Source organism: Felis catus, chromosome B4, assembly GCF_018350175.1.
Source record: "Felis catus isolate Fca126 chromosome B4, F.catus_Fca126_mat1.0, whole genome shotgun sequence".
Classification (NCBI taxonomy): domain Eukaryota; kingdom Metazoa; phylum Chordata; class Mammalia; order Carnivora; family Felidae; genus Felis; species Felis catus.
This window is the reverse complement of record NC_058374.1, coordinates 41116516-41141263: the sequence shown is the minus strand read 5'-3', so window position 1 is coordinate 41141263 and position 24748 is coordinate 41116516. Positions and strand designations below refer to the sequence as shown.

General features: G+C 46.2%; 1 protein-coding gene across 4 annotated transcripts in view; it reads left to right on the top strand.

Annotated features, from left to right (window-relative positions):
• Window positions 1-24748, top strand: part of ANO2 (anoctamin 2) — a 341730-nt gene that overhangs the window by 66955 nt on the left and 250027 nt on the right. For 2 of the 4 annotated variants that reach the window (XM_019834399.3, XM_019834397.3), the window contains exons 4-5: window positions 17540-17638; window positions 18152-18154. In XM_019834399.3, coding sequence (XP_019689958.1) covers window positions 17540-17638; window positions 18152-18154 — 102 coding nt within the window. The remainder of the gene's footprint in view (window positions 1-17539; window positions 17639-18151; window positions 18155-24748) is intronic. The other 2 variants (XM_045061286.1, XM_019834398.3) reach the window with 1 other exon arrangement.

The following is a 24748-nucleotide window of genomic DNA, read 5'->3' as shown; positions in this document are numbered from 1 at the left end:
TTTTGTTAGATCAAGACACTTTACTGCCATGTGTCAGAAAACTGTCAACTCTAAGATAACTTCTCTATGGTTAGGACCCCCTAGTAATGTGACATCTTTGTGCATTACATGGCCTGTACAACTGTACGGGGCTCACTTGGTTAGGGTAAGTACTAATGTTTGGTAAGTACTCTTGCTGGCTGATGTCTGCTGTATTTTTCTTCCAGCAGAGAGGTGCCTTCTCCCGAGTTGGACCTTTGACCCTTTCAAGTTTTGGAATATGAGAATAGGGATGGGAGCCTTGGGGAAAGAAGACAGAAGAAATATTCTGTTTAGGCGGTGGTAGTTTTTGTGACTCTGTACTCTAGTTTACCCCTGGGAGGATGGGGGGCTTTGCAGCCCATCAACTTACTTTTGTGGTAGAATGACTGAAAGGCCAGTGCTTTAGGATGAATTGCTAAGAAAACTCCCACCTTTCATGAAGTCAAAGATCTGTCAGTGCAAGGGAACCTTCTGAGTTCAACCTTATTGTTGTACAGGTAAGCAGAAAGCAGAGGCCCAGAGAGGCGCGGGTGTGACGTCCCTAAGGTACAAGTGCAGAGCTGGCACCAGGACCTGGAGCTCTGTGTCATCAGCTCATGCCTAGTCTCTCCCACTGCTCGTCCTCGGGGGGAAGCGGTGCTGGAATAGCGTGGGTCCGGGAGAGCAGGAAAGATGGGGGGCTTGCTTTCCGCAGAGACCTCGCAATAGTGGAGAATCCTGCTGGGTTGGGATATGGTGAACCTGCTATGCCGAGAAGATGCTCTAAAAATACTCCCGTCCCCCAGCTTCTCAGAGGCAGATTTTTTGCATATTTGGTTCTTGACTTTCCCCTCCAGTTGTCCCTGATGCCAAAGTAGGCTTAGCTTCAAAGTAAATTTTTGGTGTTTGCTCCTTTTATCCCTTGAAACACACATGTTTAGTGAGAACTGTGGTGTTCTTGGATTTAAAGAGGGACTCCTGCCTTTCTTCTAAGAGCTTGACTTGACAGTGGCCCCCAGCAGCGATGACTTCTCTGCAGAGCCTCACTTAGGTTCCCAGAGAATGAGTTACATGTTGTTCTCCCAATTGCTATTGAGCATGGGAAGCTTCTGCGTAAAGGAGGCAAGTGCCTCAGGGAAACCCCTGTAGTTTTACGAAGCCACTGCCTGCATCACAGCCAAATCAGAAGAGTCATCATCAATTGTCAGCCGAAGCTGGGGTGTACGCTTCATCGTGTTCCCCAAACCCATTATTCGTCCTCTTTTCCCTGGACCCTGAGTGACCTCTGGTTTGTGTTCTGGCCTGAAAAAGGGCTAAACAGACAACACGTGTTTGATTCCGGGACACCATGATCTAGGCTAATTGCACCAGGATAGGGATGAAGACAGAGAAGCCTCAGAAATCATCTTGACCCATGAAGAGGAGAGAAATTCTTCCCTTTGTTGTGTTGAGATGATGTCACTGCCTCCTCCCCCTTTTTGTTGCAAACCTACTATGGGCTTAGTGGCTTAGCACATGGCTCCAGGAGGAGCCAGTGAGCTCCAGAGCTGGGTCTTTGTCACCCTGGAGGCAAAGGAGTCAGAGATGCCTACAGTCAGAAATGGTGATGCATGTCACAGATGAGTGACATGTGAGGAGACCGGTGTCCCTTGCTTTAAGAGTCCGGAAGGGCTTCTTGGAGCAGGTGTGACTTGAGTTGCAGCTTGCATGGAGGACTGCCTTTGGAAGTGAGCCTTGGAGAATGCTGCATCGCTCAGCCTGGTGGGAGCTGGGGCACTGGCTCAGCTGACACCAGCCCCTTATCTGTGTGGCCTCACCACTAGGCTTCCATCCCTTCCTTGTCGCTCACCTCTTGCTACCCATTCTCCCACTTGCCACCTGTCACCTGCCTAACTCCTCATCTCCCAGCCTTTTCCCAGCCCTCCCCCGCACCAGTGTCTATGTTTCTGATTATTCCCCCCAGTTAGTTATTCGCATTCTTCTGCATTGAATCTCATTTTGTTATTTCCTGTCCCATATTTTCTAAACTCCCCAAGTCCCTTCTCATTTATTTCCCCATCCTCTCTGGTGCTGTTTGCAGCTCCGCCCAGTTTGTTATCATCTGTAGATTTAATTAGCATGGCTGATGACCCCTTTTCTTCCCAACTGGAGGCCACAGGGAGGGACGGGCGGTCTCAGGCGGGGCCAGCCCCACGGCAGTGTGCTCCCACGGCAGTGTGCTCCCACGGCTGTGGAAAAGCCTGTTTTGGCTGCATGGAGGGTACATGTTCCAAACTGGTCTCTTGCTTCATATAGGGGAAAAAATGCCCTAGGAGCCAGGAGCCAGGTTTTTCTGGGAAAAGAGGGAGGATGCTGGAAACCGGATTGCACAAACCCCCCTCAATTCAAATTCCTCTGGCCTAAAGACACCATCTGCAAAATTCAATTGCTGTTGGTGTTATGTGCCAGGTGTCATGAGAGGTACCTTTCTTGTGTCATTGCTAGTCTTCGCAGGCGCTCTGTGAGGGCGCTGCTGCTTCGGATGATCATTTTTCTGTTTTACCAACAAGAGAAGTGTGTCTCAGAGAAACTACATTACCATATCCGTCGTCACACAGGGACATATGAAAGATCTGGGATGTCAGGCAGAGTCTCTCTGGACTCTTCCTTAAATGTACCCTGCTTCCCAGAGACCCCATCTACTTCACCCTCTGGCCCCCAGACCACTCTAGGCTAATGGATTATTTTCGTAGCATTCTTAGCAGACGGGCTGGTTCTGGGTATTTTTTGAAGCCCACAAAATAGTCAACTCCTCTGTTCTTCTTAATCATCACCATGATGGGTTGTTTCCTGAGTGTCCCTCATCAGCTCCTCAGTATCAGATCCAAGATCTAGATCTTGGTTAATTTAATAGCCTTTATTCATAAATTAATTTCATTAAGCTCTACCTTAATATGTCTTAAGTCTGGGTCTGGTAGGGTGGGGGCAGGCAACTGGTGCGATAATTTGCTAATGCCTGCTTCTGTGTCTGGTCTGATCAATCTGCCGGCAGCATGCTGTTTTTCGACTACAGGTCCTTGAGCTCTAGGGTTGTGGTTCTTGACAGAGCAGTGTTTATTTCAGGAAGGAGAATTTTTCTCATGCGGGGCTTTCTAAAACATTGAAGCATATTTGGTATCCCTTCTTCCATCTACTAAATGACAGTGGCGCTCCCTAGTCAGTGTGACAATCAGAAGCTTTCACCCATTTCCAAGGGGAATGTACACCTCTTGTGGTTTGCATAAAGGTGGCACAGAGACTATATCAGGGCCAAAGATGGCTGAGCAGGTGATGTTCGGGTCCTCCGCAGCTCAACGAGGGTAGTCCTTTGAAATATTTGAAGAAAGGGTTCTTTACCCGAATAAAGCATAAACTAGTCTTGTGGAAGGTTTTACAGCTTCTTTGTACATGTTCAAAGTCTACCCTGCCTCCTATATAAGATCTCTGTTATGAAGGATGAATGGCCCCTAGAATAAAGCCAGAGCCCTGCCTTTACGAAGCCTGCTTCCCCTGACCTGCAGAAGATCACAGTGGCACAAAGGAGGCTTGTTCCTTTATTCTGTTGACCACAGTCTAGACCAACTGCAGAGCGGATGGGCAGTCACTCCCACCTATTGTATTTCTTGGGCTCACTGGAGAATAGGAAGAAATTCCCAACTTGAGCTCCACTGGAGAAAGGAGGAAGGCATTTTCTCAGGGTTCCCTGAAAAGCGGGACGCTTACTCTTCTCTCTCCTGTTGAAGATGTAATGAATCTAGGTGACCGTACAGGGTTGATCCGTCCAGGTCGCTGTCATTAGGTTCATGGGCAGCAGTAATATAGTGAGCAGTGTGGCCAGCACAGCCCACAGCTCAGCCCTCCGGCTCCCTAGCTTCCACCCCACTGTAGGCAGGCTGGTCTCCATACGCTGTACACATTCCTCCCTGTACCTTTGTCTGCCTGTCTCTTCTCTTCTGTGCCACCCAGAACACTTCGCATATGTAAATCCCATCATATCGTGTTCACAGTATGACTCAAGCTCCCTGTTCTCCAAGGCATCCTCTCTGGCTCCTCTAGCCCAGATGCAGCTCTTTCACTGGTTTCTCACAGCAGTGAGAACTCTTGTTTGCACTGACAGAAAACCGGACTCAAACTGGCTTAAACAACAAAGGGAATTGATGAGCTCATGTAATCAGAAAGCTCATAAGTGAATTTGGTGAAGCTTGATCTGGCAGCTCAGATGATGTCCCCAAGGACTCCCTACTTCTCCATCTCTCTGCTTAACCTTCTGCAGGTTCTGCTTCGTCTTCTGTTTACTCAGTGGTCCCTTGGCTGACCCAGGTCTTCCCCTTATGGAGCAAATTGACTTCCACTATTCTCCCCAGAGTTTTGTGCCAGAAAGAGAAAGCTGCTTTCTCCAGAACCCCTGGCCAACATTTCCTCACATCGTATTGGTTCTGACTGCATTACAAACATATTCCAGAGCCAATTGTTTTGGCCTAGGGGAGGGATATGCTGATTGGCTCAGGATAATCGGGCTCATCCCTGGAGTTGGTGATAGGATCAGGTCACTGAAAACATAGGCTGAGATCTAGGAGAAGAATTGCTTTCAGAGCAGAAGTCTGGCAATTACTGATGAGTGAAAGGGAAGCAAGAATCAAGTGAACATTCACTAGTTGTCCTGTCTATTTGGACATTAATTACTGCCTAGTTATGATGTTATTCATCTGTTTTATGTGTTAGATATCGTTCATCTGGTTTCCAAAGAGTCTGAAAGCTGTGTGATGGCATGATAGCTTATATTTCTTCTGTATGCCCTTAATTCTTAGCACATTGCTGAGCACACGGTTGTTGTCCAATAAATACTTGTTCAATTGAAATATGTTGAGATGATTGAATCATAGAAAATAGTGGAGCTGTTCCTTAGGGGAGAGGTGAGTCACTGCTAAGAGAATACAAGGGCACATCTTTGGGAGGGAGAGGAGTTAATTAATGATAGCTTGAATGTTTTATAGAAGTGTCTTCAGGGAGGAAGAAAAGTATCAAAATCAAAGAATCACATAAGTTTTGAGTTAGGAGGGATATTAACGATAGGGTACTTTCAGAGGTAATACAGTGGGCTTTTAAATGCCTGGAAATGCTTCTCTCTGAGTGGGACATTTATCACAGGGGCCAAAGGAAGGAAGGTCAGGAAGGAGATCCTGGGCACTGCTGCCCAAAGGTCTGATGGCTGTTGAATTTAGTGGTGCTTGTTGCTGATCACAAGGTGACCCCAGGATTTACTGTCCGATCTGGAGCATTTTTGATAATGCTACAGTGCTGAACAGGATGGGATGATGAGGCAAGGGAAGTAAACTGGGACTGTGCCAGCCCACCCAGGACCTATTGATCATCCCCGGTCTGAGTATGTATCAGCCACCCAACGGGGGGCCCTGTTGCCCACCTCTGTGCATCTGCTCTTCCTTCCCCTGGGCACTGAAATGCTCACAGTGTCCTGCTGGGGGTGAGTGGGAAGCCCACACACCACTGAGAGCTAGCCTTCTGCAGCATCTGATTCCACTTGTGGGATGTCGACTGTCCAAAATAGTTTCACTGTGACGAATAGGAAAGGGCAGCATTTTTGTCCGGTCTTTCCTTATGGTTTATCTGTGACCTTTCCCCCTCTGTCTGGGGCTGGCCATGTGTCCCTGCAACCTGGTCATCAGCCCCACCCCCAACCCTGCCAGTCTTCCTTAGTTTTTTCAAGAGGCCCTGTCCTTTCTGCCAGCATCTTAAGGGCTGATGCATTTTTGTCCTCTATTTTTGTAGAAATTTGGTCCCTGGCTGATGGATTCTGTTTAGCTTGTTACTTTATACATGGCAACTGACCTGTGATAAACCACAGATATTTAAAGCATCAAATCTATTGAGTTCTGATGTGTGTACACACCTGTGAAGCCATCATCAGAATTGAGGTAATGAACCTATCTACTCTGCAGAAGATTCTACGTGTGTCGTTGTATAGTTCATCCTTTTCTCCTCCAGGTAGTATTATTATTAATTTTTACAATTATTTTAACATTGTCTCTGAGTTTCAAGAGCTTTGGTGATGGGGCCCCTGGGTGGCCCAGTTGGTTAAGCATCCGACTCTTGGTTTCAGTTCAGGTCATGATCTTATGGTTCGTGAGATCGAGCTCCATGTCAGGCCCCTCACTAGTGTGGAGTCTGCTTGGGATTCTCTCTCTCTCCCTCTCTCTCTGCCCCTACATCTCACATGTACATGTGTGTGCTCTCTCTCTCTCACTCTCTCTTTCAAAATAAATAAACTCAAAAAAAAAAAAAAAAAGAGCTTTGGTGACTTGTCATAAATGGCGCAGCTGGTAAGTGACAGAGCCAAGCTCCAGGACTGGGTCCTCAGGCCCAAGTACCCACAGCCTTCCCATGTCGTGTCATGTATGGTGAAGATTTCCACCCATTTCTTCTGCAGTATTTTTGAAGTAGAATGAGACCCAGAGAACACTTATTCGCACTCTATTCATGTGATACTCCTTCCAGGGTGCTGTGTTGCCCTTGGGGGCCTCTACTCAGGGGTTGGTGGGGGAGCAGGTTCTCTCAGCCGTTGGTGTGTAAGAGGGTCTGACTCCTTGGCTCTCCTAGGTTCCCTCTCACTGCTTCATCTTCACCTGGGCCTTAAGCAGAGGTTTTCTAGAGGGCTCCTGTCTGGAGTACAGTAATAGGTGATACACACAGTAGACACTACAGCATGGGTCCAGAGATAATTGCTTCTGGGCACCTGTCCATTTTGGTAGCTGACCCTAGAGATACTCCTGGCATAGAGTGTCTCTTCCCCTTCCAGGAACTTTGGGGATGGCTGCTTTCAATAAAGGACAAGATTGGCGAATTGTAATTTCCATAGGACCCTGGCTAGGTTGTCCTGAATCTTTGGTTGGGAACTAGGTGAAGTCTTTTCTGTAAGAGGGGACATGCCACAGGTATATTTTGGGTTTCTGGGACAGGGTTAGGTGGGCATTCATTCCTACTCTTTGCCTTTGTTGATCACTGACCCATCCCCACCTTGGTCTGGGGAGGCTAGGGTTCAAGAGGGGGTTCCCTTGCTCTCATCCATGGCTTCTCAGAAAGGCAAGCTTTCGTCTCTCCTCCTCCAGCCAGGACATTCTTACTTGTGCTCAATTCTAAGTCCCTGGGTCTCCAGGAAGTCAGGCCAGAGCCCACTCCCTGACCATAGGTTAGAAGTTCCGGATGGCTGAAGGCAAGTGAAGACTTTGGTCTTAACAGTGACACACGTAGACCGTGGTGTTCCTCAGATGGAGCAGTTGTGAGGACCCCCTCATTTCCTGTCACATTTCAAAAGTCTCAGGGCCACTTCTCCACACTCCTCTTTAGTCTGTGGTGATGGCTGCCCCAGCCCTGGTCTCAGCACCACCTGGTAGAACTCCTCTAGTGTATGCACGTCAGCTGTGGTGATTTGAGAACGTGGGAGTCACAGAGGGCTTCTCTCACCCTCGCTGTGGGACCATATGCCTGTGGTCCCTGCTGATCCAAGATGGCCTAGGTTGGTGATATCTTAGACAAGTCTGCCCCTGCTTTGTCCCTCTCCATGTCTACATGCTCATCTCTCCACCCTTCCTCTGGCAGCCCCATTCGTGGGCCACGATGTGCTGCAGCTGATGTTCTCAGCTCACAGCAGGGCTCGGGACCAGAGTACACTCAGGCGTCTGGGGTCAGTGTTGAGGTGGCTTGGCAGGACTGCGTGGGAAGGAGGCTTGTGGAGTATCGGTTTCCAGTGTTTGGCTAGGGCTGCCTCCCATTCATTCTTGTTTCTCTAGAGGGAAGACGTGGTCTTGCAAAGCCACATGCAATCTTTGGATAACAACAGCAAGACATAAACAATATGGATAATCTCACCAGGAGTGCTTGGCCTCTGGTCCCTGCCAAGGGCCTTGAGCAGTGGTGGGAACACTGGAGGGAGGTGGCTGGGGGTACAGTTCCCTCCTCTAACACTGCTGTTCCTCCATCCCTCATTTGCCCGATTTCTTGTGAAGGGAGAGGCTCAGGATTGACCTCAGACACATCAGAGCCCCTGGGGACGTGTGCTGCCATCCCACACGGGGATTATGGGATGGAGCCTTGGTGTCAGGAGACTTGGATTTCATTCCTGGCTCTGCTGCTAACTGGCCGTACATCCATGTCCAAGCAATGGAGTCTCCTGAGTTCTAGGTCTTCATTTGTTACTTGAAAAAGATACGTTAGCTATCTTTGGAGGCCTCTTTATCTCCAGAGTACTTTGGCCAAATCAGCGCATTCTTCTGAAATTCACCACATGCCCATCAGCTGGCTCTGCTTTGGATGCATCCTCTGCTGAGGATGTTGAATGGTACCATGGAAGTCTGATACTTGGCAAGTAAAGATACCAAAGACTTTTACATTTGATGTCCCTTTTATTTTCCAAGGTATCCCTGATTCTTTTCCTTAATACTACAGTACCCTTTAATGCTATCAGGCAGAGAGGTTCCAGGTATTATGTGGTCCCAGCTCAGTTCAATTTGTGTTTTATGAGCACCAGATGAATGTGTGCAGATGGGTTAGGCCTCCAGGAAAGGAAGCAGTGGTCTGCAAATGCAGTGAGGGCTGGGGGCTCCTGTTAGGAATGGAGAGGTCCTCCTGCAAGGTTTTCATAAGTTTCCTGGTCAAGTGGAATCTTGAATAACTTTGGTTGTTAACATGAGAAAATGGTTCATAAATGACAGTTAAGGGTAATTGAATTATTCTCTTAGAATAGAACCAGATTTAAATGTGGTTGGCCAAAGGTCACCAGTTACTTTCTGGGCTGTGGTAGCCAATTTTTAGAAATTAATCACAGGATGGGGCGCCTGGGTGGCTCAGTCAGTTAAGCCTCCGACTCTTGATTTCAGCTCAGTTCGTGATCTCATGGTTTGTGGGATCAAGCCCTGCATCAAGGCTCTGTGCATGGAGCACAGAGCCTGCTTGGGATTCTCTCTCTCTCAATCTTTCTCCCTGCCCCTCCCCTGTTCATTCTCTCTCTCTTTCTCTCTCAAAATAAATAGGTAAACTTCTTTAAAAAAATTAATCACAGATCTAAGCAGAACTAGGTATCTATGCATGTTGAAGTTACAGTAGATATTTATTTAGTGAGTGTTTACCATATGTCAGTACTGTGTTGGCTGCTTAGGACAAAGCAGTCAACACGATAGACACATTCTTTGTCTTCATAGAGCTTAAGGTCTGCCAGGAAGGCAAGCATTAAACACCTACTCACCGTGATTGCAATGTTGGCCATTGCTATGAAGGACAAGGACAGGAGCCATGCAGGCAAGAGGGGGGCCAGGCATAATCCTGGATTCAGAAAAGGTCTTCTGGAGGAAGGAATGTTTAGCTGAGAACTAGTTAGGAGTTGGCTACGTCTGAGGGTGGGGAGGACTTTGCAGAGGAGGAAATAGCTTACAAGCAGGTTCTGAAGTGGGACACTGGCTGGAGCAGTTGGTGAACAGTGGGAAGGGCTATGTGGCTGGAGTCCAGGGAGAGGGCAGAGGTACTGTGTGCCTTAGAGAAGGTGCATTTGATTGGGCCTGCTGTCTAGGCAACTTTAGAGAAGAAGGGAGGAGGGAGAGGGTGGGAAACTGGCTGATTAAGCAAGGCACTGGTTAGAGATGGGGACCTGCTTTGCTTGGTGAACTCTGTGCTCCATTAATGTAGTTAGTGGTGACTAGGTCTAGGAAACCAAGTGACAGCACAACTTAAAAGAGACCTAGAAAACCAAAAGTCAGGTTATGACTGAGGAGTACAGGAGGCCCCCTTATCCATGGGGTTACCTTACAAAGCCCCCAGTGGATGCCTGAAAGTATGGATGGTATTGAGCCCTACATATACTATTCATTTCCTTTGACCAGAGTACCTGCGTCATCTTCTTGGGTACCTTTTCCCTGACACCCGGGAGCTGGACAGACAGAATTTGTAGGGTTTTATGAAAACAGAACCATAGTGAAAGGAGTGGCACAAGACATTGCAGCTGAGCTGGAGAGATTTTCTGGCTCTGTTGTATATTTCACGTTTCTTGCCTCTGGGATAGTTGCGTCCCCAAGATGGATGTGCTTGTGCTTGCTCAGAGAAGTCTTTGGACACTGGTTCTTCTTTGTCTGATGACCAGAACCAAATTACATGTTGTAGATTGTTTTACATGAACTTGAATTTTGGTTGCCTGATGTGATTTGGGAGTCCTTCTGGTCGCATTGATGATATGTTTATAAAATATCTTCCAGAGATGGGTTATATGCTCTGGTAGGCGAGCTTTATATACTGTTTATGTTGAATTTTGTGTTGATTTCAGAGAGTCATGTTTTCCGACATTGTCCTCAAAGTCTGGAGATGTGCTCTATTTTCAACCTGTGAATTCCTTTAGGACACATGGGACATTTTGAAAATCCTGTAGATAATTTTAAAAGTTCAAGGGCAGTAAACAAGGATTACTTAGTCACAATTTTAATGGAACAGGAACTGGTTTTCCCTGAGTTTTTCTATTGACTGCAGAGATTCAGAGAAGATCTCCTATGTGTCCAGCCCTGTGGGAAGTGCTTCAGGAACACAAAAGAAGCATGAGATGCTGTCCCTGCAGTCAGAAAGCCGTCATTTCAGTTGGGTGGAGGGAATCACCATGGTCATGGCCCATAGATACGTCTCAGATGGCCTGTGTGCCAGGCCCTGGGGCAGGGACCTCACACTCTGTCTTCAATCCTCACAACAGACCTGCAACATTTCTCATCCTTATTCAGATAAAGAAACTGAGGCTCCTTTGGTTCAGTGCTGTCCAATGTCCTCCAGCTATAAAATCCAGGATTCCAGTCTTAATCTGTTTTTATCTGGAGCCCAAGCTCTTTCCACTCCCTTGCTGTGCTTGAGAGAATTCAAATATGGGGAAGAATGGAAGTCAATTGAGCCTGGAGAAGAAGGAAACCATTTTTTTAATTTAAAGCTCAATCTATATTTATCTCCAATTTTAGATGCCTGGGTTATTAAAGAGAGCTTCTGCATTTGGGGATGGTTCTTCTCAGGGGTTTTCAAGTATTTGTTTTTCTTCAGGAGACATGGCCAGTCACACGAGCTAATGTTTCACATCAGCTCCCAGGATTTTCTTTTCTTCTTCTTCTTCTTTTTTTAATTAAAAAAAATTTTTTCTTAACATTTATTTTTGAGAGAGAGACCGAGTGTGAGTGGGGGAGGGGCAGAGAAAGAGGGAGACACAAAATCCGAAGCAGGCTCCAGGCTCTGAGCTATCAGCACAGAGCCCGACGAGGGGCTTGAACTCACGAACCATGATGAGATCATGACCTGAGCCAAAGTCGGACCCTTAACTGACCTAGCCACCCAGGCACCCTGTGTGATTTTCTTTTTTAGGAGAGGGTAACAGTATTGCCTGGTTTGAAAGGGTCATGACTGGATGTTAGCACCACATGATTGCATACCAGCCTTTAGCTTCATTTAAAACAAGTTCCAGTTGAAGAGAATGAAGTATGCTTTGCTGGAGGCAATGAGCAAAAAGGTTGGGCTGCAATTAATAGACCCTCTAAAATCACAAGGGCTCAACAGTTTTATGTCTCACGTAAAAATTCCCGGGACAGCCAGGGCAGTTACAACACTCTGAGAGGTTAGGACTCGGCTTTTCTCTTGATACTTTGCTGTTTCTGGCCTTGACTTTGACCTCAAGGTCTGAGATGCTTGTCTCCATGTTCCAGGCAGCAGGTCAAGGGTAGGGAGGACGATGAACCTGCACACTGTCTTTGAAGAGGGTGGCTGGCAGCTGCTTCATGATTAGTATTATGGTTACATCTAACTGCAGGGGAGATACAGGCTTGATTCTGGATGGCTATACACTTAGTTTTAAAGTGGATGAAGGAGATGATAATGGCTTTCAGGGGACAGCTAGCAGTCTGCCACCAAGGTCATGAGATTTGACCCTTGCTTTCTCATTCCTTCCTTAAACTTTGTATATTTGGGGGCTCCGGTATTCGGCGCATAGACATTTATAATTGTTAGTTCTTCCTGATGGATAGACCCTGTAACTATTATATAATGTCCTTCTTCATCTCTTGTTACAGTCTTTAATTTAAAGTCTAGTTTGTCTGATATAAGTATGGCTACTCCAGCTTTCTTTTGGCTTCCAGTCGCATGATAAATAGTTCTCCATCCCCTCACTCTCAATCTAAAGGTGTCCTCAGGTCTAAAATGAGTTTCTTGTAGACAGCAAATAGATGGGTCTTGTTTTTTTATCCATTCTGATACCCTATGTCTTTTGGTTGGCGCATTTAATCCATTTACATTCAGTGTTATTATAGAAAGATACGGGTTTAGAGTCATTGTGATGTCTGTATGTTTTATGCTTGTAGTGATGTCTCTGGTACTTTGTCTCACAGGGTCCCCCTCGGGATCTCTTGTAGGGCTGGTTTAGTGGTGACAAATTCCTTCAGTTTTTGTTTGTTTGGGAAGACCTTTATCTCTCCTTCTATTCTAAATGACAGACTTTCTGGATAAAGGATTCTCGGCTGCATATTTTTTCTGTCTAGCACCCTGAAAATCTCGTGCCAATTCTTTCTGGCCTGCCAAGTTTCAAAAGAGAGATCAGTCACGAGTCTTATAGGTCTCCCTTTATATGTGAGGGCACGTTTACTCCTTGCTGCTTTCAGAATTTTCTCTTTATCCTTGTATTTTGCCAGTTTCACTATGATATGTCGTGCAGAAGATCGATTCAAGTTACGTCTGAAGGGAGTTCTCTGTGCCTCTTGGATTTCAATGCCTTTTTCCTTCCCCAGTTCAGGGAAGTTCTCAGCTATTATTTCTTCAAGTACCCCTTCAGCACCTTTCCCTCTCTCTTCCTCCTCTGGGATACCAATTATGCGTATATTATTTCTTTTTAGTGTATCACTTAGTTCTCTAATTTTCCCCTCATACACCTGGATTTTTTTCTCTCTCTTTTTCTCAGCTTCCTCTTTTTCCATAACTTTATCTTCTAGTTCACCTATTCTCTCCTCTGCCTCTTCAATCCGAGCCGTGGTGGTTTCCATTTTGTTATGCATTTCGCTTAAAGCGTTTTTCAGCTCCTCGTGACTGTTCCTTAGTCCCTTGATCTCTGTAGCAAGAGATTCTCTGCTGTCCTGTATACTGTTTTCAAGCCCAGTGATTAATTTTATGACTATTATTCTAAATTCACTTTCTGTTATATTATTTAAATCCTTTTTGATCAGCTCATTAGCTGTTGTTATTTCCTGGAGATTCTTCTGAGGGGAATTCTTCCGCTTGGTCATTTTGGATAGTCCCTGGAGTGGTGAGGACCTGCAGGGCACTTCCCCTGTGCTGTGGTGTATAACTGGAGTTGGTGGGCGGGGCGCAGTCCGACCTGATGTCTGCCCCCAGCCCACCGCTGGGGCCACAGTCAGACTGGTGTGTGCCTTCTCTTCCCCTCTCCTAGGGGCGGAATTCACTGTGGGGTGTTGTGGCCCATCTGGGCTACTTGCACACTGCCAGGCTTGTGATGCTGGGGATCGGGCGTATTAGCTGGGGTGGGTAGGCAAGGTGCACGGGGGCAGGAGGGGCAGGCTTAGCTCGCTTCTCCTTAGGTGATCCACTTCAGGAGGGGCCCTGTGGCAGCAGGGGGGAGTCAGATCTGCTGCCAGAGGTTTGGCTCCGCAGAAGGGCAGAGTTGGGTGTTTGCGCAGAGCGAGCAAGTTCCCTGGCAGGAACTGGTTCTCTTTGGGATTTTGGCTGGGGGATGGGCGGGGGAGATGGCGCTGGCGAGCGTCTTTGTTCCCCACCAAACTGAGCTCTGTTGTCAGGGGGCTCAGCAGCTCTCCCTCCCTTTGTCCTCCAGCCTTCCCGCTTTCCGAGCAGAGCTGTTAACTTATGACCTCCCAGACGCTAAGTCGCGCTTGCTGTCGGAACACAGTCCGTCAGGCCCCTCCGCTTTTGCAAGCCAGACTCGGGGGCTCTGCTTGGCCGGCGAGCCGCCCCTCCGCCCCGGCTCCCTCCCGCCAGCCCGTGGAGCGCGCACCGCCTCGCCGCCCTTCCTACCCTCTTCCGTGGGCCTCTCGTCTGCGCTTGGCTCCGGCGACTCCGTTCTGCTAATCCTCTGGTGGTTTTCTGGGTTATTTAGGCAGGTGTAGGTGGAATTTAAGTGATCAGCAGGACGCGCAGTGAGCCCAGCGTCCTCCTACGCCGCCATCTTCCCTCCTCCCCCCTTCCTTAAACTTTGAACATCTGTAGCCACTTCAGTGCACACTTGAGCTACCAATTCTATGCAAACTTTGAAAAAAAGCATTCATCACAGGGGCGCCTGGGTGGCTCAATAGGTTGAGCGTCTGACTCTTGATTTTGGCTCAGGTCATGATCCCAGGGTTGTGGGATCGAGCCCCACATTGGGCCCTGTGCTGAGTGTGGAATCTGCTTAGGAGTCTCTCTGTCTGTTCCCTCTGTTTGCTTGCGCTCTCTCTTTCTCTCTCTAAAACAAAACAAAACAAAAAAACAACAACCAAAAAACAAAAAACCATTCATCGCAATTTAAAAATAAAGACAAAACATCATGTATTAAAATCAATAATAGTCATGATTTCATCTCAGTAAGAAGGATGGTACTGTTCACCGCCTTTCACCACAAACATCTTTTCTGGGGCCGTGATGGAGAGCTGGGGGTGCAGGTCAGCTTCCCAGGTGGTTTTCTTTCTTACCCTTCATTTTCACTAAGTTAGAAAAGCTTAAATTACAGTTTGAAGTAGCAGCAAGTGATTGATAACTCTGTCTAGTACTTCTGGATAGTGTAACCACAGACAGACATGGAAATTGAGGAGATTCCTTGCTGAAAGCCACTGCCAGTGTTTGGTCAGAACTATGTCATCCGTGGAAGCCGGAAGGTTGAGTGTTTATCTTAGGACTGCCTTGTATACTCCTTATCCATCCTTTGATTTGAGTTTAGTCTGAAAAGTGTGTCTTTATGCTCTACTACAGCTCTTGGAGGTGGCTGTTCACTTTGCCCAGTAGTGTGTTATGTCTGCCTCCATGGCCAAGAAAGTCATCAGGTAGGGCATAGACTGCTTTGATCCGAATACCTTTTTTTCACACTATCTGTGTAACTTTGGACAAATTATTTAAATTTTCCCTGTCTTGATTTCCTCAACTGTAAAAGAGAGACAGTGATAGTCCCTGCCCGACGGTGTGGCCATACATCTTCTTTGTTCTAAAACATATGACTGTTTGGCTCTGTGCTGGCACATGATATGCGCTCAGTAAATACGCATCACGCCATGGCTCTTATTTTCAGGTGTTTGCAAACTCTGGACCCTCCAAGACTTTCATACCGTGGTTCAGTCTTCATACAAAATCTTCATTTCTTCTTCCTTCTTCTCCTTTTTTAAATCATAAGCTTTCATCCCCAAAGTGGGGAGTAGGTTCTGGGTATGTGAATTACTGAATGTATTGTGCGCCCACCGTTCAGAATCATAGAGATAGTCTTCACTTGCATTCTGAACACCATAAAGTGTCTCTTTATCTTCTCCATTGTCCTGTGAGCACCGTCAGTAGTCCATATACTTCAATGGGGAGCGCAGTCTTCTGGTTTGCTACCTGTTTCTCTGCCTAGCACACTGGAAAAGCCGATGGTAAGAGGCTGGATGTGAATGGCTTCCACTGTTATCTTCAACACAAAACCAAGACCAGAGAGTGGATTGATGAACACCAGCTGGTCTTTATGAATGAAGCTGGGGAATGATTTTCAAAGGGGACACCTTTTACGTGAGCGGGAATACCTTTGTCGCACGCAGAGTTGGTGTCTTCTCAGTACTGGTCTCCGTGCTTCCTGCTTCACAAAATACACCGTAATTCAGTAGAAGCCTCAGGGGGCCTAGGGGGTCAAGAAGCTACAAGCACGTCTGTCTGTGGAGCACACTCACTAGGACCTGATTCCCACGCTGCCCCCTGACATCAGTAGCAGGCTGGCCAGCACACCAGCATCTTCCCACCACGGTGCACGGGTTTTAGGGGATCTCCGACGGTCATCCAATGAAGGCATGGTGCTGCCTGCTTGCTCTGCTTTCTCTGCGAACACCGCGTTTGTAATGAACTCTGCAGGTGGTTTTAGAAGCTTCTCACCAGTAATGGGGCTTTTGCCCATTTTTCTGACTTGTTTTGGTTTTCTTTCATTCTTTAGTGACAAAACTAATTGAATTAAGGTCAGAGGTAGTTGTTTTCTTTTTGTGTTTGTTTTGAAAAAATTTTGAGGTTTTATTTGAAGATGGGGAGAAACTGATGGCTTGACATCATAATCTGACCAAAATGTTTTAATGTTTATTATTTATTATTGAGAGAGAGAGAGAGAGAAAGAGAGAAAGAGAGAGCTAGCAGGGGAGGGGCAGAACGAGAGAGAGAGAGAGAGAGAGAGAGAGAGAGGGAGAGGGAGACAGAGAGACAGAATCCCAAGCAGGCTTCTTACTGTCAGCATAGAGCCTGATGCGGGGCTCAAACCCACAAACTGTGAGATCATGACCTGAGCCAAAGTCGGACGCTTAACCAACTGAGCCACCCAGGGACCCCCTGACCAGTTTTTATCACACACACTGTAGCCAGGGCCAAATGGATTACTAAATCAATATGACCTAAATTTTTCAGATGCTCATCACTGCATTTCCTTTCCTTTATATTTTTTGGGTGAAGTCTATATACTCAAGGAATTCCTTGTCCTGGGTCATAGATTCATATTCCACATTCACACTGGAGCCCTGTTCATGGTTTATGTTGATGATGTCATTTTACATTGTACTGTTTACATTATAATTATTGTTAAAATTTTTTTAATGTTTATTTATTTTTGAGAGAGAGAGAGAGCGAGCTGGGAAGGGGCAGAGAGAAAGGGAGACACAGAATCCGAAGCAGACTCCAGGCTCTGAGCTGTCAGCACAGAGCCTGATGCGGGACTTGAACCCACGAACTGTGAGATCATGACCTAAGCCGAAGTCAGATGCTTAACCAACTGAGCCACCCAGGTGCCCTGTTTACATTATTATTTGTATCCTTACTTTGGGGCTTAGGTGAGCCACTTTTGTCATTTGAGGCTATGACCCAGCATGATAGAGCACAAATATGTGAATGGGGTGAGTTGTAGGTTGTTCACTGAATGCTAGCAAAGGTAAACTCCCTACTTGTTATGAAGACTATAATAGGGTTTTCGCAAAAATCATAATTGCTTATGTTTCAAATCTTGGGAACATACTTGTTTTAATTCTTCTTTTCTTCTGAAGCCACCAAGCCTCCAGGGACCACACTTTGGGAACATTACCCTGTGGTTTTTGATGAGGGCCCTTCTGGAACAGAGCTGGTGACTAGATAGGGGCAGGAGGGGACAGGACCCTGGTGTTTTGTTAAAGAGAACAAACACCAGAAACTGAAGAAATGCCAGGTTGGGGCTTCTAGTTTGGGAGAGCTAGGGAAACAGGAATTTAAGCTATGTCCTTCTAAGTGTTTCCATTTCTTCTTCCTTTGTACCTTGCAGAGTAAAAGCCAGGGATCCATCTTTGTCCGGATACACGCCCCGTGGCAGGTGCTGGCCAGAGAGGCAGAGTTCTTGAAGATCAAAGTCCCCACCAAGAAAGTATGAGCATGTTTCTTCTGGGTTTGGGGGCCTTCTGGGTTTGGCAATAGTGTGGGAACAAGGCCAGGGTTTGGGGGATGAGGGTTTGTGGAGTTGAAATTGCTCTTGCCTCCCTAGGGACCCTAAGTATGGGGCAGTGATGTGGGTGGGGTGGGAAAGCAAGTTGGGGTGCAGAGAGGGGCCGGGTTTGGGATGTCCCTTCACCTTGGAGCTCCCCCTGGGATGTGCTTCATGGGAAGCCAGACATTGCTCTGGTCCAGATTCTTGGTTTCTCTGTTATACTTCCTCTCTCCCTCTTCTTGAGGTCCTGACACTTCCAGGCATTTTTTTTTTTTTTTTTTTTTTTTTTTTAAGACCAGATGTAGCAATGAGAGCAGACAGCAAGCCATGAGGACTGGGTAGGCAGCATGCAGGGAGAATAGCTCCAAACTTGCTGCAAAGATCCCTTTTCTGGTTGTGACTCTACCACTAAGTATTGTGTGGTGGCTTTTGCTGGTCTCCTCTGTAAAATAGAAGGTTCTTAATCAGGAGAGTTGATTAAAAGAAAACCATCTGGGGAATGTTTTTAGAATGTCATGCCAGCCTCCCAACTCTGGGATTTTGATTCAGGTGGTTGGTATGGAATGAGGTTCTGGCACCAATATTGTGAAGAAAAAAATCCTCAGGAGGTTCTGATGTATATTTGGGTTGAGAACCACACAGTTCGGATGAGTTTTGAGGTTCCTTTCAGTTAGTATAGTTTATGTATAATTTCAAAATTCCCCCAGGGAATTCCTAGGTGAGCGTCTCCGTGTATAACAAAATCCAGTGAACATTTCCAAAGAGAAAGGAAAAGTGTCCACAGATTTACTATTCTTTTTTTTTGTTGTTGTTGTTAGGCATTTTAGGAGAAAACAGTGGCTGTTGACTTTGGCCACTTGTGATGTTTCTCTAGGAAGGGTTCTGGGGCACATGCTACTGTAGTCTAATGAGTGATTTATAGATGATATCTCTCTTTCTCTTTCTCGGTTTCTTTGTCTCTGTCTCTCTCTCTCTCTCTCTCTTTCCCTTTCTCTCTCTCTCTCTCTCTCTCTCTCTCTCTCTCTTTCTCTCTCTCTCTCTCTCTCTCTCTCTCTCTCTCTCTCTCACACACACACACACACACACACACACACACACAGTATTTCATAAGTGGTCTAACTTTGCAGAGATCATTTTCCTCATTCTGACCACCATCACCAGAATTTCCACCCCCATCAGGAACAGAACTCCATGTCTGTTGCTTTCTGCACTGCCACTGTTACCACTTGCCTTATCACCGTCTTCACTCTCATCACTATCCTCAGAGTCAGCAGCACCATTTTGATCAACGTCATTGTCTAGGCTTATACCGTCTTCCCTACCAATAGATCGACCGTCCCCATCAAAATTCACTCACCAAATAACCAACATGTTTGCTACTCTCATGAATCCCCTACTCAAGAGGGTAAAGTCTGTGGGTTCTGTTTTTATAGGTTTATTAAGACAGACGATACCTTCGTGGCAGGTGGACACATGGCAAACAATGAACAAACACAGACGTGAATATCAGCTACAGATATTCTGCCAAAAGAAGTAAATGTTTTGGGGTCACCTGCCTGAGTGTCTTGTTTTCACAAGGACCATACCAGGGCCTTTGTCCCTTCATTTGCACTGCTGCATTGTCTCCTAGTTTTGGACCTCTTGCTCCTGATCCCATTGTCCTCGAACGCAGGCACCGTCTTTATTGTGGGCCTCCACTCCTCCTCCATAGATGATTAGAGGATTTCCTGGTTTGCTGGCAACATGCCTCAAGTATCAGTCTTGGATGGAGGCTTCTGCTTCCCTCTGGTGGTGTCACAACCTGGCTAACCGTTTCACTTCTCTTTCTTCTGGCTTCTAACTTTTTCTCTGCTGGCTGATCCTTGGAAAGAAGGTGAGCAAAACTCCAAAGCCCATGCTATGGCTTCTGTCTCCCAGGATGCTCCTAATAGCAGGGAAGCCAGAGACACAGAAGAAGCGTGTATCCTTCTTCTTTCCCCTTTTTGTCTCTTCTTTGCTCTCCTTGCCATCCTTCTTCCCTCTCCCTTGTACCTCTCTCTCCTGGTGCCTTTTCCTTGCCTCCCTCTCTGTTCTTGGGACATCCTACCATACCTCTCGTTTCTCTACCACCTTCCTCTCCTCCTCATTCCCAGACTCAGCCCCCAAGTAATGCCTGCCCCTGGTCTCTGCTTGTCCTTGCAGAGGCTCGTACCTTTGAGAGCATAGATCTGCTTAAATGACCTATTTTCCTGCAGAGTCATGTGTCCCCATACGCTTAGCCTTTTGGAACTACCATCTATAGTTTGGGTAGTACCTGCACTTGAATTTGTAGTTGGAATGATTAGGGCAAGGACATATTACAGTGCAGCCATCTCTGAGTTTCCCTCCTTCTTTGTCTTTTTTTTTTTTTTTTGCATTTTAAAAGAAATCAAATATATTTGACATAACCTTGTGTAAATATAAGGCATACAACATGTAAATTGGACACATTTATATACTGTAATATGATTGCCATTGTAGAGGTAATTAGCACCTGTATCACTGTTACATAATTATTCTTTCTTTTTGGCGGTTGGAATGATTAAGTTCTAGTCTCTGGTTATAGTACAACGTTGTTGTCTATATTCGCTCTACTGTGCCTTAAATCTCTATGGCTTATTTACTACTTGTTACTGGTTTGTACCCTTTAAACAGCAGCTGTTTTATCCCCCCACCCCATTCCCTGGTAACCACTATTTTACTCTCTGTTTTTATAGGTTTGGCTTCTTAGATTCCACATATAAGTGATATTACATAGTACAGTTTTTTTTTTTTTTCCTCTGCTTTCATTGCACTTAGCATGGTGTGCTCAAGGTTCATCTATGTTGCAAATGGCAGGAATTCTTTTTTTCTCGTGGCTGAGTAAGATTCCACTGTGTACACATACTACATCTTCTGTATCCATTCATTGGTTGATGCACAGTCAGGCTGTCCCCACCCCCTTCCTTTTCCTTTTAGAGGCTGAGGGTGGTAGACACTGTGGTAGGGTCTAGAAGACCAGACTTCTAGCCTTGGTTCCATGTTTATTTGCTGTGTGACTTGGGGATGTCACTTCGTCTTCCAGAGCCCCAGTTTCCTCATCTATGATATAGGCTATAATAATACATGCCCTATTTTTTCTTAAAAGGGTGTTGTAAGACTCTAACTCCTAACAGGTGCTATGGAAGTGTAGGAGTTTATCATTGTGTCTGTGTGCTCAAATATTTTTATGTGCATTCTCGATTCCTAGCCCTTCCCCGACCCAGCCAGCTTCACTGCAGCCAACACTGATGGAGGACCTGTAGGGGGTCTTTGGAGAGACACTGAAGGGCACAGAAATAATCCATGCTCTCAGAGAGTTTACAAAGGGCTCATCAGGAATGCACATATGCAGACATCAAAGCATGAGTAAAACACTATCTCAAATGGCAACTCATTAGCACAGCACAGATCTATATGCAAATACGATGGGGCAAGGAGTCTGGGGAGAGCAAAGCCAGGTGGTGGCTCCTGGAAGGCTGCAGATATAACAGAAGGAACTTCTCCCCAAAGTTTCTGGGTTCCATACTTGACACAGGTGAACTGTGTGTCATCCTTCTGTGGGTCCAGCCACATGGCCCTAATCTTCTTTGTAGTCACAGCATGCAGTGGCTGACCTCACAGGGGATGTCATAAGCAGGAGAGGAGGTATAACTTGGTAGGCAGGGTAGGATGCATGTTTTTCAAAATCAGTCTGACAGAACCTGATCACAGGGGTGGAGGTGGGGGCTATACCCAGAGGCATGGACAGGGAGGATGAGGCAGGGAAATCTATGCAAGGTTAGCATGGGGGCCACTGGCGTTTTCCTCCTGTTTTAGTGGGTTTGGGAAGTGACTACGATGAGAATAAACTACGTTTGCAGAGAGCCACATCCTGGTGGCAGGGGGAACGTGGAGGAAGGCTGAGGCACGGCGTGGGATCAGTTGAGCATCCTCCGGGCCGGTGGAGGTTTGTATCATAACTCAGCAGGGTCTGGAGAGACCAGGAAGATGGGGAGGAAATCACGAAATCAAGATCTCCAAACCTGGACAAATCCATAGTAACGCGTCTAGGGACTCAGAGTCCTGAACACAGATATTAACCAGGAGGGGGATCTTGGAAGGAAACATTTGTTTTCCAAGAACAACAACAGAAGAGCCAGCATTTTGTGAGGGACACTCAACCTCCGTGCACAGGAAGGGGGTGGGGAGGCCTGGCCTTTGGCCCCGGAGTAGCCTGGGAAGATTTGAAATGGGTGCCTTCTCACCTCTGCTCATTACCAAAATGGGCCTTCTAGATTGCGCTCAACATTTATGTTTCTCCCTCATTCGCCTTTTGTCCATATGGACGAACATTCCCCCCCTCTTTTACCCCTTACGTTCACTGACTCTCCAAGTGCTTCCTGCAACAGAGACAAGGCTGGAAACAGACAAGGGGGAGGTAACGGAGTCCATTCTTGTCCATGAGGTCATATTAATCTAGCCAGAATCCACCAAATTTAGAAGAAGTGATATGCCTGGGGTGGGTGAAAATCACTTTTGTCCAGTCTGTCAAAATTTATGTAGCTGTTTTGAGTAGAGAGACTGATATTGCAGGGGCTACTTTTGCTGTTCCCAGAAGCCTATGAGGACATTAGCTTATGAGTCCTTCGCAGGCAAGGAGATGCTGTTAACTTCTAGCAAGTTATATCTTTTTAGGAAAGCAGGCTTAGAGCAAGCCTCATCTCCAAGACAGGAGTAATAAATGTCGTGGCAGGCTGTTGAAAGGAGTGGTGATGATATCGGATGTCTAGCATAGAGGCACACACAACACATGATAGCGGGTACTTTTACTGTTGTCGTTGTTGTTCACGCGTGATGTGAATAGGGCGGCACAGTCGGCAATGAATCGGCCGACTCTTTCCTGCTGTTTCCCTTCACAGCCAGCATCTGCAGCGTTGGGGGAAACTGGACCCAGTTTCTTAAACCTGCGACGGCAGCCAGAAGCCCAGACATAGAGTCTGGGGAGAGGCGGGAACAGATGGCCTTTGCACTGTGTGCTGGGGGATTTCTGTTTCCTAGAGCATGGCTCCTTGGGGTGTCCCTAAACATAATGGTTGCATGTGTGAGACCTGTGGTGCAGTCCCTGGGAGAGTCAGCAGGAAGACTGCTCAGCCCCGCAGTGCAGGAGGGAGGTCTTGAAGGCGCCCATTTCCAGGTATAGACAGCAGATGTGGCAAAAGGAGACTTGAGTTTCACTATTGGCTCTGCCCCTGTGAACCTGGGGTTGATTCATATCTTACCCTATTTTGCAAAACAGGATTTTGACGGGTTACAAGCAAAATCATAAATACAAAGGGATCATTTTTTAACAAAGGGTAAATAGAAAAGAACCCTGTGATTGGGGGACAGTAAGGAAGTGCAGGGGAAATGATGACAGTAGAAATGAAAAAATAAGAGTGATTAATGCAAGTGTGACAGATTTCCCTTTGAGCTTCCTGGTAGCCAAGGAAGGAAGGACTGTGGTTCATGTAATCCATGGAGATGAGCATCTGTTTTGTCAGAGGACACAAACTTTTTCCTGTGGTTAAAGTATAATTGCAATGTAAAGGACAGAAACAATATAAGGGACGTATTTTTAGTAATGAGTTCATATAAAGTGCTGGAATGTTCTTTGCATAGCAATCTTTTAACTGCTTTTGGATAAAAGCTGAGGTTGCCACGTTAAACTGCAGCGCAAGGTGGATTGTAGTACAAAGTAATGTGTGGAAATTTCTGGTGAGTCAATGATCCAAAGAGAAAAGAGCAGAAATATCATTCATCTTTTAAGTCTCTCCATGGAATCCTTGGTTTGAGATCTCTTTTATCTACCAAACTGCATTTATTAAAGAATAGTTCATCATTTGATTTTCATTAACTGAAAATATATATAAATGCCATTAAGAAATTGGTGTTACCACACTGAACTATTAGAATTTCATCTTAAAAGCAAAGAAACTTGGCATTTTGGTTAGCTCAATGGCCCCTTAGAGGAAGATATTAATTCCATTAAGCCTTATAAATTATTAGAAGTTGTTCTCGGATACCTGCTACTGCCTCTCAGAGATTCTGATTTGGTAACTGTGGTTTTGCAAAAGCTCCACGGGAAAACTCTCCCTCTGGCTTATGGTGTCCAGCCAGCTTCAGGTACTCTGCCCAGTCAGGACCACAGCACTTCTTGCTTCTTAGTTATCTAGAGGTGAGGCTTATATTAATCAGGTTCCTCCAGAGAAATAGAACCAATAAGACGTGTGTGTGTGTGTGTGTGTGTGTGTGTGTGTGTGTGTGTGTTATATTTATTATGAGGAATTGTTCCAAGTGATTATGGTAAGCTGATTTATGGTACCCAAGAGAGCTAATGGTATAAGTTCTAGTCCAAATGCCCATCAGGTTGGAGACCCAAGAAGAGCCCATTTCAGTTCCAGTCTGAGGGCAGGAAAAAAAAAAAACAATCAATGTCCCAGCTGAAACAAGCAGGCAGGAGAAGTTCCCTCTTAGTCAACCTTTTTGTTCTATTGAGGCCTTCAACTGATCGGATGGAGGGCCACCACATTAGGGGGGCAAACTGCTTTACTCAGTGTATCCATTCAAATTGTTAATCTCATCCAAAAACCACCCTCCAAACACACTCAGAATAATGCTGGCCAAATATCTGGGCACCCCGTGGCCAGTCAAGTTGACACATACAATTAGCCATCACAAGTGCTTGTGCTTTTAAGGTCCATAATCCTTTTTTGTAGTGGTATGAATAGTGTGTCCAAAAATAGGTATCCAAGCCCTAACTGTGGAATTTATGAATGCGATCTTATTTGGAAAAAGGGTCTTTGCAGATAGAATTAGGTAAGGATCTCAAGATAAGATCATCTTGGATGTTGGGTGGGCCCAAATCCAATTATTGGCTGAAAGATAATTGAGATCCACAGACACACAGGGAAGAAGACCAGGTGAAGGCAAAGGCTGTGAATGGAGGAATGCAGCTCCAAGCCAAGGTGAATGCTTGGGGCCCTCAGAACCTAA